Raw genomic sequence first — 14,281 nt, forward strand, 5'->3', positions numbered from 1 at the left:
AGGGTGGAATGAGCTCTTCTCCCAGGTAACAAGCGACAGGATGAGAGGAGAGAGGCCTGAGGTTGCGGCAGGCGAGGTTTAGATTTGATAATAGGAAAGTTTTTATGTGGACAGGGTCGTCAGTCTTTGGGACAGGCTGCCCAGGGCAGGCACCATCCCTGTGAGCCCTCAGCAAACGGTTGGATGTGGCACCTGGGGACACGGTTTAGTGGCGAACATCTTGGTGCTGCTGGGGGAACGTTTGGACTGGATGATCTGGGAGGTCTTCCCCCGCCATTCCCCAGCTCTACGTCACTCTCCCAAACGATTCTGTCGCTCTGCGTCGTGTCGCCGCTACCCGACACGCGGATCCGCGGCCGCCCGGAACCCTCGTGCGCGGCGCGCGTTTCCCGCGGGCGGCGCGGGCGCGCGTACCGAGGCGCGGCGGGGGAGCGTGTTGTCGGGCGGACCGGGGCGGGCGCGGGCCGCCATGGCGTCGCCCCCGCTGTCGGCGGCGGGCGGGAGCGGCGGCGAGCTCAGCTCGGGCTCCGAGGCGGCGGCCACGGGCGCGGCGCTGCCGGACCGGGACCTGCCCGCGCTCTTCGAGCAGGCGGCCGAGCGGCTCCCCTCGCTGCTGCCCGCCGCCAGCAAGGAGCAGCTGCTCTATCTGTACGCCCGCTACAAGCAGGTGAGGCGGGACCGGCCCGCGGGCTGAGCGAGGCCCCGGGGCGGGCGGGCCGGGCTGCGGGGCCAGACCGGAGCGGTGCCCGGGGCTGGGGCTCTGCCGGGGCCGCGGGGCTGCGGGGCTGCGGCCCAAAATGTGGCAGCAGTGCCAAGGAGGAAAGTTGCGTCCCGGGGTGATGGCGGGAGCGGGGGTGTCTCCCTCCGGGACAGCGCCGGCTGCACCTGCGGTGGAGGTGGATGGAGTCCGGTGGGACGGACCCCCGAAATTCGGGGGGAAAGTGGTTGGGAAGTGTCCCAGCGGGAAAGGAGCTGGCGATGCTGGCCGACAGCAGCTGAACATGAGCCCGAGAAGGCCGAGGGATGTATCAGCCGCAGTGTGACCCGTGATAAATAACACCGAGAATAGAAATGTTCGGTTCCAGCAGGACCAGCGCAGCCAGCGACCCCCTGCAGTGGGCAGGGGTGAAGCTGCATCTCAAATTCTGGGTTCAGTTTAGGACTCCTCGATTCAGGAAGGACACTGAGGTGGTGGAGCGTGTCCAGAGAAGGAAACAGAGCTGGGGAAGGTGAAGAGCAGCTGGAGAGGTTTGGTCTGTAGTAAAGGAGGCTCCGGGGGAACTTTGTTGCTTTCTACAACCACCTGAGAGGAGGTCGTGGCCAGGTGACGGTCGGGTTCTGCTCCCGAGTAACTTGTGACAGGACAAAAGGAAAGGGCCTTAAGCTGGCCCAGGTGCAGTTCAGGCTGGACATCAGGAAAAGTTCCTCACTGGAAAGGTGGCCAGGTGTTGGAAGGGGCTGCCCGGGGAGGTGATGGAGTCACTGTTCTTGGAGGTGTTGAAGAAATCACTGGGCGTGGCCCTTGGCACCGTGGTGTGGTTGTCAAGGTGGTGGTCGGTCTAAGGTTGGACTCGGTGATCTCAGAGGTCTTTTCCAAACCAAATGATTCTGTAAATCCATCGCCCTGGTGGTTCCTCGCTCAGTGCGGGTGGCCCTAACACTGCATCCTTTGAACAACAGCAACCAGACTCAAGGTCTGCCAGCAGAGGTCCAGGTTGGATATTAGGAAAAACTTCTTGCCTGAAAGAGTGGGCAAAGAATGGGCTAGTGGGCACTGGAATGGGCTGCCCAGGGAAGTGGTGGAATGACCATCCCTGGAAATGTTGAAAAACCAAGCAGAAACAGCACTTTGCCACGTGATTTAGTGGGAATGGTGGTGTTTGGCCAAAGGTTGGGCTGAATGATCCTGGAGGTCTTTTCCTCCATTAATGATTCTGTGGCATTGGTTTGGCTTTGGCAGAGTCCACGGTGGCTGAAATTGGTGTGGAGGAACAGCGCCACGGCTGAGCTGGTTGGTTCTGGTGGTAGCCTTGAACACAACCCCCATTTCCCCTTCAGTCTGTGTGAACTGAGCAAGCTCAGGGGTGCATCCTGTTGGAAATACACAATGTAGCTTCTTCCTGCTCCAGCGGGAGAAGACACATAAAACAAACCAAACAAAGGCCAGTTGCAAAAGACTGTAATGATCGCTTAACTTGGAGAAACACAAAACTGTAAGTGTTGTTACACCCAGAATATGAAAGAATAAAACTATAAATTTAGGCTGGATGGAGCTCTAAGCAACCTGCTGTGGTGCAAGGTGTCCCTGTCCATGCCAGGTGGTTGGAACTAGGTGATCTTTCAACCCAAACCATTCTGTGATTCTGTGGCTCAAATGTGTGGCAAGAGGTGCTGCCTCAGCTTGAGAACTGAATCCCACTCATTTGGATGAACAAAATTGGGTGTGCAGATTGTCCATATATGGATTACCTGTGTCCTACTACTGCCATGTAAAAGCGCTCTCAATTTGTTAGTGCAATATTTAATTATCCTCTAAGCTGGCAGCTCCCAGGCTGTGGTTTGTGAACCAGTAATTATGTTGAAAGCAGGCTGGTCACGTGAGGTTTTGTTTTCAGACTGTGCTTAGTGCTTAAACAGGACGGCAGGTTTCTCTTTCCCTTGTGAGAAAAAGGAGGGTAGGAAAAAAAAATAGGAGGAGAATTTTACAATACCCAGGATGAGAGGAAAAAGGTGTCTTTTCTATAATTATTTGTCTGTATTCTCAGGATGCTTGTTGTAAATAAAATCTTTATTTTGTGTTCTGTTTTAAATGCTTTGTGACTATCCTGGGTGGGAATGAGAAGGGATTGCTTGCTTGTCAGCTCATGATTGTCCACAGACTACAGTGGGTTTCCTGGTGTTAGCTCTGTAAGGCCAATAAGGAATTTAATTTTAAAAATGCAAAAATCAAGAAGCTGTTTCACAAGAGTTTTGGTACAAGTCAGGAAAAGCTGACAATTAATACTTTGTCAGCACACATTTCCACTTGCTTTCCACTGAGAACAGGGCACTCCTTTGTCCCCGACCAACCAGCAAGTGCTTTTGTGCTCCTTGGTTTCAGGCTGTGCTTGGCTCCTGGATTTCTGTGCCTTCCCAGCTGGGAAAGGTGCCCTCCCTGTTACAGAGTGCCTGGCAGTGCAGGGCTGGCACTGGAGATGGGAGAGGTTTGCTAGCACAGCCACTGCAGGTTTATGCCCTGCTAACTTTAAGTTTTGCTGCATTTTGTGCTTTAAATCAAAACGAGGGCGTTGAATGCAAGTTTTCTGTGTTTAATTACAGCAGCCATATCAGGATGCATAATGAGCTGCTAATATATTACCATGGTGGAATTGCTGGCACACAAAAGGTGCTGACTCAGATCTGTCCACTGTCCTTGATTTGGCATCCTTGTCTTTTCCCAGTTTAGTGTTTTGTGTCACTAAAGGCTTTGATTTAAGATACAGCACCGTCATAAAAGAGGTGACAGTAACAGCAGAGCTCTCTGTTAAAATACTGTATGTAATTTATTTCAAACTGTTTGGGTATATAGGCGTTTTCTTGGAATTTTATTACCTTTTATTGGAGGCCATTTCAGGATTTTATTACTTTTCTCTCTGATTTTGTTTATGTGTCAGAGACCTGAAAATAAGGGAATTGCTTAGTTGTCATCTCCAGTGAGGTTTTTAGAAGATGTTGCTGAGTTTATGACTCTGGCCCACCACAGGAGGAACAGACTAGTCCATACGGCTCAGGACTGGGACTGGTTTTTCTTCCCTTCCACTACTTTCTGTGTGGCTTTGGACAAATCACTAGTCTGGGCCTTGTGTCTGTAGTGGTGAAGGGAGTGCTTGCCCATCATGTGGAGGACGTAAAAATCTGAGGTTCAGAAGGTGCAGTAATGGAGATCAGTGTAGCAGTGGTGATTTAGATAGGAAAGGGGATCCAGAACTTGCTGGAAATTACTGGACTGGGAAAACTGCCCTGCCAGAAGGAGGATGTGTCAATGTGAATGTGGAGAGGTGCTGGCAAGCTGGAAATCCCCTGCTGATGGCAAAACGGCGCCTGTACTGTCTCGAGTGCGGGCTCAAGGATACAATAACAATTTTGCATGATGTCTTCCAAGTATTGTGGGATATGATGCCACAAGCCTGCCCTGAACACAGGAGTTTCTGCCTGCAGCTCCCTGTTGCATGGAGCCATGCCATGGCACTGACTTGGTTGTTACCAGTGTCACTCTCTGTCCCTCTGAGACATGCAGTCCCTTGGTCATCATGACCCCCCCTTCTGTGGTTGGTGTTTGCTTGTCCTTCCTTACATCCCCTTTTCAGTCAGGGCTTTCCCGTGGGATGGGACAGAGCTGTGGACAGGAACAGGCAGGAATTGCTGTCTTGAAAAAGCAATTTAGCTTACTTGGCTTGTGTACAGTCCTGCTGTCCATGGAGGTTCTGTTCCTGTCATTGCTCCGCAGGGAGGCTGCAAATGCAAGTCACCTTACAAGATTTACAATCAGGTAGGAATATCTGGCTGGAACACCTCGCTGTATTGGCAGAAAAATTAGCAAAGAGCCATTTAACCACCACCAGGAAGGGAGAACCAGTTGTGGAGTAAGGTGTGAGGAGAATCTCAAGGTTTCTCACAGTGTGGAGCAGCAGCTGAAGGTGTATGGGGATGGTGAACAGCATTAACACATCTCTGAGCATCTCTCCCTCTTCTAAATGTCATTGACCTTCAGCTCTCAGGTGAAGGCCTCATCCAAGGTTTCCAAATTTATTTTGGCCACAGATGGAGATGGCTGCAGACACTGCCTGTTTGGGGCTGCTCGGGTCATGTTTGTGCCACTCAGGAGAATGAAGCCTGCAGGCAACTCTGCATGCAGAAGCAATACCAGGAAGTTTTTAATGCATTCTGCCTGTCGTGTTCTTTTAATGCAGCTGATGAACTGTAAGTGAGGAGAGCTGAGCATCAAGTGACCAGTCAGCACCCTAGAGACCTTCAATAATTATTTTCTGGACACAGAATGAGAAAGTCTTAATTTAAAATACTAATACAGGCTCTTGGCTTCATGCTGGCTGTGGAGTAAAACAGCTTTTGAGGTCCTCTAGGGAAGTAGCAGAAGGACAGAGTCCTGCACAAGATTTTGTCTTTTTTGTCAGTATTGGCATGTTTAACTCCCCTTCCTCAGCTGTCAGGCTCAGATCCCCTTTTATGTTAAATTCCCTGTTGGATTCTCCTGCATTGTGAGTCTTGCGGCAAAAAGACAGGAGCCAAAATTTTGTGTTCTATTCTTTCCAACAAAACCACTGCAGGCCTTTTTAATGTACCTTAAAATAGCAAGCAGGGCACAAGTGCATTTTTTTCCCCTCTTGATGGATGAAATTTAACTACTAATCCTTGATTTGTATTACTATCAATGTTACTAACAGTCTTCCCCAATGCTAGAACGGCCTTTGAGTGCCAAATCTCCAGAGAGGAAACTGCTGTCGTGTTTTGATGATGGCAGTGGAAAATTAATATTAAAACAGATTTTTTTTTTTTTATCTATCTTGGCCAATTTCTGCAGGTTGGCTGTTGAACTAAAGAATTGCCAAGCAGGCATTTTCCATACAGATAATGAATTTACATTTTATTCCCTAGTTTGTTTTGCTTTTTAAAACAAGTGGTCCAATCCACCTCAGAGCATAGAAAAAAACATTTAGACTACATGAATTGTGACTGATTTATACAACTTAACTGTTGCTAGCCTATTCTCCTATTTCTCCCTGAAATGCAATATGTTGTTTTAAAGGCCAGCTAAGATGTTCTAATTTGGATGAATTGCTCACTGGGATACAGTCAGATGTACAGAAAATTAATTTCAGTTACAGTCACTCATATCCTCTAACACTTTAAATGAAAACATAGTGTAACTAATAAATATCTCTCAGCATGGGCATGCTCTCTTTAAAGCCTGATTAATGCTTCCATCCTCAGCATAAAATCCCCACCCTGTTAAGGTGAAGAATTGTTCGTTGATTTAAGCACTTCACCTGCCTGAACACTTGAGCATATTTCATAAAACATTTGCTGGATGCAGTTTGGTTTTGTTTGGCTAACAAAACATTTCCCCAGAAGCTTTTGTACCTGTGTGTCCCCTCCCTGGGGTCCCCATCTGTGCTGTGCCCTGCCTTAGGGGGACTTGCTGTGGTTACTGCTTCCCAGGAGCTGCTGCTCTGGCTCAGCTCTGACTTCTAGCCTTTCACCCATCATCCTGTGTTTAAAAATTTTACACATGGAAAACTGCCTGAGTCCCACTGGCACCAAGTTCATTTCACACTGGCTATGACACTTCTTTCCATAGATCTATCCCTGGGTTCTGGCTCGTTCCCTTTCTTCCTTGTGTTTTTTAATTTCACCCCCCACACACATTTTCATTTCTGCCTTGCTTCTGACAGATTGGCTCATCTCTGGCACTCAGGTCTTGACTTGTCTCTCATGCAGTGCTTCCTGCAGCCAGGTGCCTCGGAGCAAATTCAGGAGCTGCCTGGCATTTCTTTGCTCCAGGTTTGTCCCCTTGCCTTCCAGAGGACCTTGAAAATAATTAAGCAAATCTGTTTACTCGAGCTTCGTGCGGAAGCAGGTGAATTTCAGCAATCTTCTCTGTGGAAACCCTAATCAACAGAATTTTTCTTTATCCTGGTGGAGGATGAGGCATTTGGCTGGGTAATAAACATAACATTAGTGAGAAATCACTCGCTGGTTATCCCTGTGGGTAATGCATGCAAAAGAAATGAGCTGCACAACAAAATTACTTCCCGTGCATCATGCAAAGAAAACCCAGGGATGCAGGGGTGCTAAAGCAGGGGTGAGAAGGGGTTGATGAAGTTTTTTCCCAAAAAACCCTTTTTTCTGGCCTTATGACACAGTTACCCTGAAACCATCAGAACACAGAATTTTCCTTGCGCAAGTCCCCTTTGTTTTGTTCTGACAGAAGGAAATTTCTTTTCTTTAGGTGAAACTTGGAACCTGTAACACCCCCAAGCCAAGCTTCTTTGATTTTGAAGGAAAGCAGAAATGGTAAGAGGAAATCCTTGTCATTCCTAGCAATTCTGGCTCTACTTTTTGTCCCATCTTGTCTCATCTGTTGACAAATTATGGACCTAGGGGATGTCAGCTCGGAGTGTTGCCACTGAAATGGCTTTAAAAGCCTTTTTTTAACAAGGAAATGTTTGCTATGCCTGATACAGATGTGAAATACCAGAATCCTTTATTTACTGCCTTCATCCAGAACTGGCATGCAATACAGCAAAAATGTGAAAATAGCTGCAGCTCTGTGAACACCAACTGTGTTCCAGCCTGGATCAGGATCCCCTGAAAGATCCTTTCACAGCAGAGCTGCACTGACAGTGGCCATTCATGGCCTCAGAGAAAAGTTGACCATTTCAAGCGGAATGAAAGATGGCTTTGCATGCCCTGAAAGGATTGTGATTAATCTGCTTGCTCTGTTCCACTGATGTCACTATAAAAACACCTTGTGCTGTCTCTGAGGGGCTCACTGATGTTTTGCTGTTGCTCCTAGGGAGGCTTGGAAAGCCCTGGGAGATACCAGCCCTCACCAAGCTATGCAGGAGTACATCGCTGCAGTGAAAAAACTCGACCCCAGTTGGAATCCACAGGTAGGAAACCTGGAAATACCATTAGGAAAACCAACCAGCATTTGTCTTTGTGAAGCTGACAATGGTTCAGCTTCTCACAGGCTTTAATTGCTGCATGGCAAACTTCATTTTGAGCAGATTAAAGTCTAAATTCGTTTCTTAAACTCTCCTTTTGTTGTGACTGAAGCATGAAGAACCATCTCTTTCATTCATAATGATCTTCATTACAGCCAGCGCATGCACAGGGTTGGTTTGGCTGTAGTGATCTAATTTATTTTGCTCTTATTGGTTCATGCTGTATTTAGCATGTAAAGATACATTTTATCCTTTTCTCATCCTTCTCTTTTCAACTACTCTTTAAATGTTGATCAATAGAAAGCAATCTCCATGAAAGTGACATGAACTGAATGATCAATTCTAAAAATGTTTCCTTTTTGTTTCCATGCAGCAAATTACCAAATCTGATTATGATTAGGTACTCCAACATAACAAGTCTGTATCTGTGTGTTATAGGGATACTGTACTGTCATTTTAATTAATTTGTCTTTCATCTACCAGGTTTATTACTTGACTGAATCCTTAAGGATATCTCCTGTTTATAGACTCACTTTTATATGATTTTTAAAGAGGATTACTCTTTAGAAAAAGTATAGCCTTTGGAAATAGAGTGGACATATTTCACTAATAGTAAAATGCTGAAAGCATGGTAATTTCTTCTTATGGTAGGAAATTTGTTCTTCTATGCTCCTGTGCTTTGGAAGCAAAATCTTGTGTGGGCACAATCCTGTGAACCAAGAATTTGATTTTGAGTTATCTTCTGATGCTGTTCTTGAGATTTAAGGTTAATTTTTTTTTTCTCTTCACTAGTTCACGTTCCATGCCATTCATCGTGATTTTGCAGCAAAGAAAGGTTGTTATTTATAAAAAAATCCTTTTTAATGCCCTTGGAGAAAATAGTTTTATGTGCTGTACAGTAAACAAAGTTGGCTTCTTGCTGGGTAAATTCTTGTCTAGGCTAAAATTCTCATACAGAAATAAAGTAATTTGTAAAAATCTATGTATAACCCTGAATGAAGTAAGTGTCAAGTGAAACACATGAATATTAATTTAAAAATTTAAAAAAATCAAACTAAATACTCAGTGCTTTCCTGAACAAATTGTTCAGCGTGGTGCCAGGTTTAGCTTTTTGGGTATTCCCTTCACTTCCTTGCCTCAGAAAAATACTTACTGTCAGAGCTGTGAGCTTCAGATTACAAAACTGTCAGCCAGGTAAGAGGTGTAATAAGTTTTTACAAAACAAATATTTTAAAGAACCTATACAGCAAATACAGAAAGTTTGGCAGCACTGTTCCTCCCCTCTTCCCCTAAGGTATGAGGTTACCTTAAGCAGAAAATGTAATTTAAAAGTCAGCATTGAAATAAAGGTAGTTTTGCTTTCTTCACAAGAATTCACCTGTCCTTCTTATTTTATCATCCTTTTAATTCCACTTTTATAGCAGCAAAATGCTCTCAGGAATCCTCTCTGGTGCATCTCGTGCTGCTCTCCTGTTTTTCCTTCTCCCCCCCAAATCCACGTTCTGGAGCCACGAGAGGGAGCTCTGTTCTTTAAAATGATGGAGATGCATGTGTCAGGGGATGGAGATAAAATAGCTACTTTAGTCTTCAAATTTCAAATTGGATTTATAGAAAAGAGCTGTGGGTACATTACAAGGTGCTTCATCACTGTCATTCTGTCTCCTTTACATGCTCATCTGCTGGGTTCCTTCAGATTTTTCTTACTTTCCATAGATTCTGAATTAAATACTCCAAATGTTTGGTTTAAAAGCGGTATAAAGTGCACATTACAAATTTGGAAAGTTTGGCTTTCATATCATTATGAATCATAAATTGTAATTACAGTACAAAAGTGTTCAATTTCTTGTTGTGCATCCTCATGAATTTTGCTATTTAAAACTTTCTCAGTGTTCCCAAATTACTTTTACTTCAAGCGTTCATCTCATCCATTAAAGTTGTTCTTTTGTGTTATTTTAAATCCTCCTGAGTCTCCTGTTTCATATATTTGCAAAAGGGCTTTATTATCTTCATCCTTCAGTAAAATTTTAAGCTTAAAACTGCTTATTTTTTTCATAGGTTCATTTTTTCCTCAGCAGGTTTACTGCTGTTCTGCAGCATTCAGGCTGTCAGTGTTTTTGTTAATGAATAGAATGAAACTAAATGTAGTATTTCTTCTGCAGTCCAAACAGATCTACTTCTTCATTCCTTTGTCTTGTTTCTCCATTGATTCATTCTTTCATATTGAAGTTTCTTCATTAGTACACTTGCAGCATTAGATTTACCTGCTTTAATATATTATCTTTGTTTTGGATGGAAAAAAAACTCTGAAGTAAAAGGGTTCTGATGCAGTAGGTCTGCCCTGAATTTGTGTCCAGATGCAGTGAGAACTCTAACAGCAGTCCAGATCTCACCTGCTGCTTCCTACTCCTGCCCTGACTTTGGAGTGCCCACGCTTCATCAGGAGACAGCCGAATGTGGAGAGGCAGCAGCATAGCTGTTCTCTGCTCTCTGGAGTTTGTGTGCCTTTTTTGACTGTATCTGCTTGGCTATTTCCAGTGTGGTTTCGTTTCTCTTACACCCTTGCTGCCTGCAGGTTGTCTCATAGTCCTGCCTAATATTCTCTTTCAGAGAGCTTTCTCTAAAACCTGGGAAAAAATGATCATACTGCACTTACTTTCAGCAATTTTATTTGCTGGAAAATCTTTAAAATTAACAGGTAACCTCGAGGATATTTGAGGTGAGGTCCATTGTCTTTCCATCCATGAAGCCGCTGGAATTTCATGGCTGTGTTGGTCTAGAACCAGTAATAACAATTGCCTTTCAGGATGTTCTGCAATTCAGCCCTTCTGTGTGGCATGGTCTTACTATGTGTTGTGGTTGTTTTGTTCCTTTTCCCAAGAGCAGCTGTTAGTAGGTCAGGAATATTCTTTTCCATGCTGTCTCCATTCTCTTCTTGATGCAGTCTTCCTTCTCATCTTCTACCTTTTAGCACATCTTTTGTTTCTTGTGAGTCATTCCTTTCAGTCTGAAGTTCCAGGCAGTGGAAAGGTAATTGCTTGGACCAGCTCAGCTCTATTTGCATATTTCAGAGACATCACCTGTCCTTCAAGTCTATTCACTCTTCCTCCAGAACACAGAATAATTTATGAAGCCATTCTTTTGCATTCTCCAGCCTGAAACAGAAACATTTCATGCCGTCAGCACCTCCCACTGCTTCGGGTCCTGTACAAAGGAAGATGTGTCCCCACTGCTCTCTTCTCCTATGTTCACCTGTCCTCTTCCTGCTTTACTGGCAGCAAATGACAATTGCTTTTGGTGGCTTTGGCTGGTGTGAGCACAGTGGTGACACTCACCCGTCCTCTCTGCCAGCCGCCGCGTGTGTGTCCCTCTGGCTCTGCCTTCCCACTGCCCTGGTGCTGTCCTGCAGCCTCAGCAGTGGGTCAGGGATTTGGGGAATGTCACCTTCAGAAGATGGGTGTCACCTTCATGCAGTCACTTTGTTCTCATGTACATCGCTGCGTAATTGGGCACTTCAGTACTTGCAGCTTTTGAGAGTCGTAGTGGCTGTTTGCAGTCCCCCACACATTCCCAGATTCTCATCTCTCTTGTGTATTGGATATCACAAATCTCCACTGGCTTCAAGTTTTTCAAACCCAAAGGAGCAGAAGCAGGCCAGCACTTCCTTTCTTAGCAGCCTTGAACACGTCCCTTCCACCGAAATCCTGTCGCAGGGGCCGTGGGTGGAGGTGTGACAGGACACTGCAGCGGGGTGGCCGGAGATGTTATTGATCCGTTCTTGTAACGAGATGGTTATATGGCACAGCTCAAACAATAAAAATAAATAATAAAAAAAGCATCCAGGTTTGCTCAGCACATTTAGCCTTCCATTTGCTGATTGCAATTTTGGCATCGCTTGGTTCGAAATATTTCCTTTTCCTATTTCGTATATTGCGTATTTACCAGTTCAAATCTGAACAGCTTGTCACTACTAACTTCAGTGGCATCCTTTCCCAAAAGCTTACACGCCTCTTCCTATTTGCTTTGAGGGCTGAAACTCACAGGAGGACTTAAAGATTTTCTATTTAAATATCAAAGTTTAAGAAGTTGGCATTTTAACTTGTTCGACTCGGCTTCACCAGTAATGCAGTTAGTAAAATTTCTGCTGTGTCATGAGGAAAGTTGGAGATCAGGAATCTGAAGAGCAGAGACTTCTCTCTGAGGGAAAGAGAGCTCCACTTCAAAGAAAATAGATACTCACCAAACATCTTTTTAGGCTCTTAAAGGTGTGAAGTCCAACTTCTGATGTTTGCAGGGGAGAAAGTTGCCTGTGGTTTTTTTAAGTACTATTCTGTGCCTTATCTGAGTAGGGGAGGATTTAATTCTCTGTAGTCTGACCCAAATAGTGAATGGGAGTAAAATCTATGCTGGGTTGGTGTGGGAGCAGCAGGTCATGCCAGGAGAGGACCCTTGGGGGACAAAAAGGTTCATGAAAACAGAAACAAACTTCAGAGTGAATAAAATAGCAAATGCACAATTGCTGCAGGCTCGGAGCAGTCCAGTATGCTGGAAAACCTTTGGGAATAAAACAAATGGATTTATCCATTGGGTGTTTTTGCAGAAAGTACTGCAGGGGGCAATATTTGATAAGTTGGGTGGCCAGGTACCCTGTGCCCAGGGCTGGGCTCCATCCCTTCTGGTGAAATAACCTTTCTCTGTCACATTTATATGCAATAAGCAAGTTGAAACTTAAATGTGAGAAAGAGAATTTGCAGTTCAGGGGTACAGTGAAAAGTAGGAGCAACAATTCCCAGATTTGCAGAAGAGCTGAGGTCTCTGTGTGCTTTTGGCAGGTTGCACCAGGTGTTAACTGAATTATTTTAATAATTGATTTAAATTAATGAGCCTCTTGTATTTAAGTAAGCTCTTCAAGGCAGCTTAAAATCTCTGTAGTGTAGGATCTCCAAGAGAATTGAAAAATTTCTGTAATGACTCAAATACAAACTCTGTTTCCAATGACGTTAAAAAAATTTGGAAATCAAAACTTGAATTTCGATTCATTGCTCAAGTCTGCCCTGTTGATATCTGCAACAAGAAGCTTTGATCTTTTGCAGCTTACAGGTTTTATGTCTGGTCAACTTCTAAGAATTAGATTGGTGGCTGGAAAATGCAGTTTCAGGCTGAAATCTGTGGATTTCTTGGTTAGTTCTGCAGGCCAGCAGAATTTCTTCTGGAAATTAAGAAATGCATTAGAAAAACTCTTGTGTGTAAACAAAATGAGTGCACCCATTGTGTTTTCCTGTTTTGTCTATCAGTCAAACAGATGTCTCCCTTGATAATCTGGCCCAGCAGCCAGCTCTTGGGAAAGAGCAGCAGAGTGGTGTGGACAGGATTACCAGGGGGATGGGAAGAGCAGGAAGGGAAGGGACCTGTTTGGGTCTTCCTCTGCCTGTCACCAGCAGCAGTGAGCTCACATACCTGCTTTGTTTGGGGAAATATCTCCATTTATGGCTTGCTGTGCTGCGAGGTCAAAAACTTTGAAAAATAACGACTTTATTTCTTTTGTAGTATAAAAGCCATTTAATTGCATCGTATAAAGTGGGCACTAATCAAATTATGGCTGTGCTCCCTAAAGCTTGCTGTCCTGTGCTAATGCAGCACACTGGGAAGAGGAGCTGTGGAACAGTGCTGCAGGGGCTTTGCTCTGCACATTTCTTTGTATGGATCCTGCTGTGGCACTTGATCCGTAGGGAATTTCATATCTGACTTTTTGTTTGTTTTTTTTTTTAGCCAAATGTTGTTGATAACAATAACAATAATTTCTAACAAAATATGGAAAACAAAGATCACTGTTTGCTGTACATTTTTTTGAAAGCTCTTATTTCAGTGGTGACCACATTGGAAGAAGCCTATCTCTGAAACAATTTGTAAACTCTAATCAAGCCCTTCCCCTTTGAAATCAAAACAGAACAAATCGAAATCATGAGGCCTGTATTTTTTTTTTTAATTATTATTCTTTTAGCAGAAAATTAAGCACTAGAAATTCGAATTAAAACCAGAAAATTGATCCACCCCAGGCTTCTGGCTTTCGGGCGTGTAAGACTACAGTATACTCTGGTTTTGGACAAACTGCTGAGTTGTTGTTTTTTGTTTTTGTTTTTTTTTTTTAATTGGGGTATGTAATAGTTTTTGAGGGTTTTTTTATCCTGAGAAGGTTTAGATGTTAACACACAGAGGCATTCTTCTGTCATGCTGCCTTTTGCCAGATGTATGAGGGACAGTCTCTAGCATGCAAGTAGAGTTAGTGAAGGATGCAGTTATTTACCACGCATGGCTCACAAAACCTTGCAGTTTGTGTACACTTCACTCCTACTTGTGAGACTAGAGGTCTCACACCTTATTTTATCCAAGTTGGAAAAAAGGCACTTTGTTATCTGCAAAATTAGACTTTAAGTGCTTTGCTTTTGGAGCGTGCTTTCAGAACCATTTTTTCTTATTAGCAATGGGATGTTTTGTAGCTCCTGTTGTGTCAGAAACGAAAATACCACGCTACAAACACGAACTAAATTTCCCCATTCTTC

General features: G+C 44.3%; 1 protein-coding gene across 1 annotated transcript in view; it reads left to right on the plus strand.

Annotated features, from left to right (window-relative positions):
* Nucleotides 1–437: 437 nt before the first annotated feature.
* The window catches only part of ACBD6 (acyl-CoA binding domain containing 6), an 80,695-nt gene continuing 66,851 nt past the window's right edge, over nt 438–14,281 (plus strand). Inside the window, exons 1-3 of the mRNA XM_068199391.1 lie at nt 438–667; nt 7,007–7,071; nt 7,574–7,670. Of these exons, the coding sequence (XP_068055492.1) occupies nt 470–667; nt 7,007–7,071; nt 7,574–7,670 (360 nt within the window). The 5' untranslated portion in view covers nt 438–469. The remainder of the gene's footprint in view (nt 668–7,006; nt 7,072–7,573; nt 7,671–14,281) is intronic.

Source organism: Anomalospiza imberbis, chromosome 9 (assembly GCF_031753505.1).
Source record: "Anomalospiza imberbis isolate Cuckoo-Finch-1a 21T00152 chromosome 9, ASM3175350v1, whole genome shotgun sequence".
Taxonomy (NCBI): domain Eukaryota; kingdom Metazoa; phylum Chordata; class Aves; order Passeriformes; family Viduidae; genus Anomalospiza; species Anomalospiza imberbis.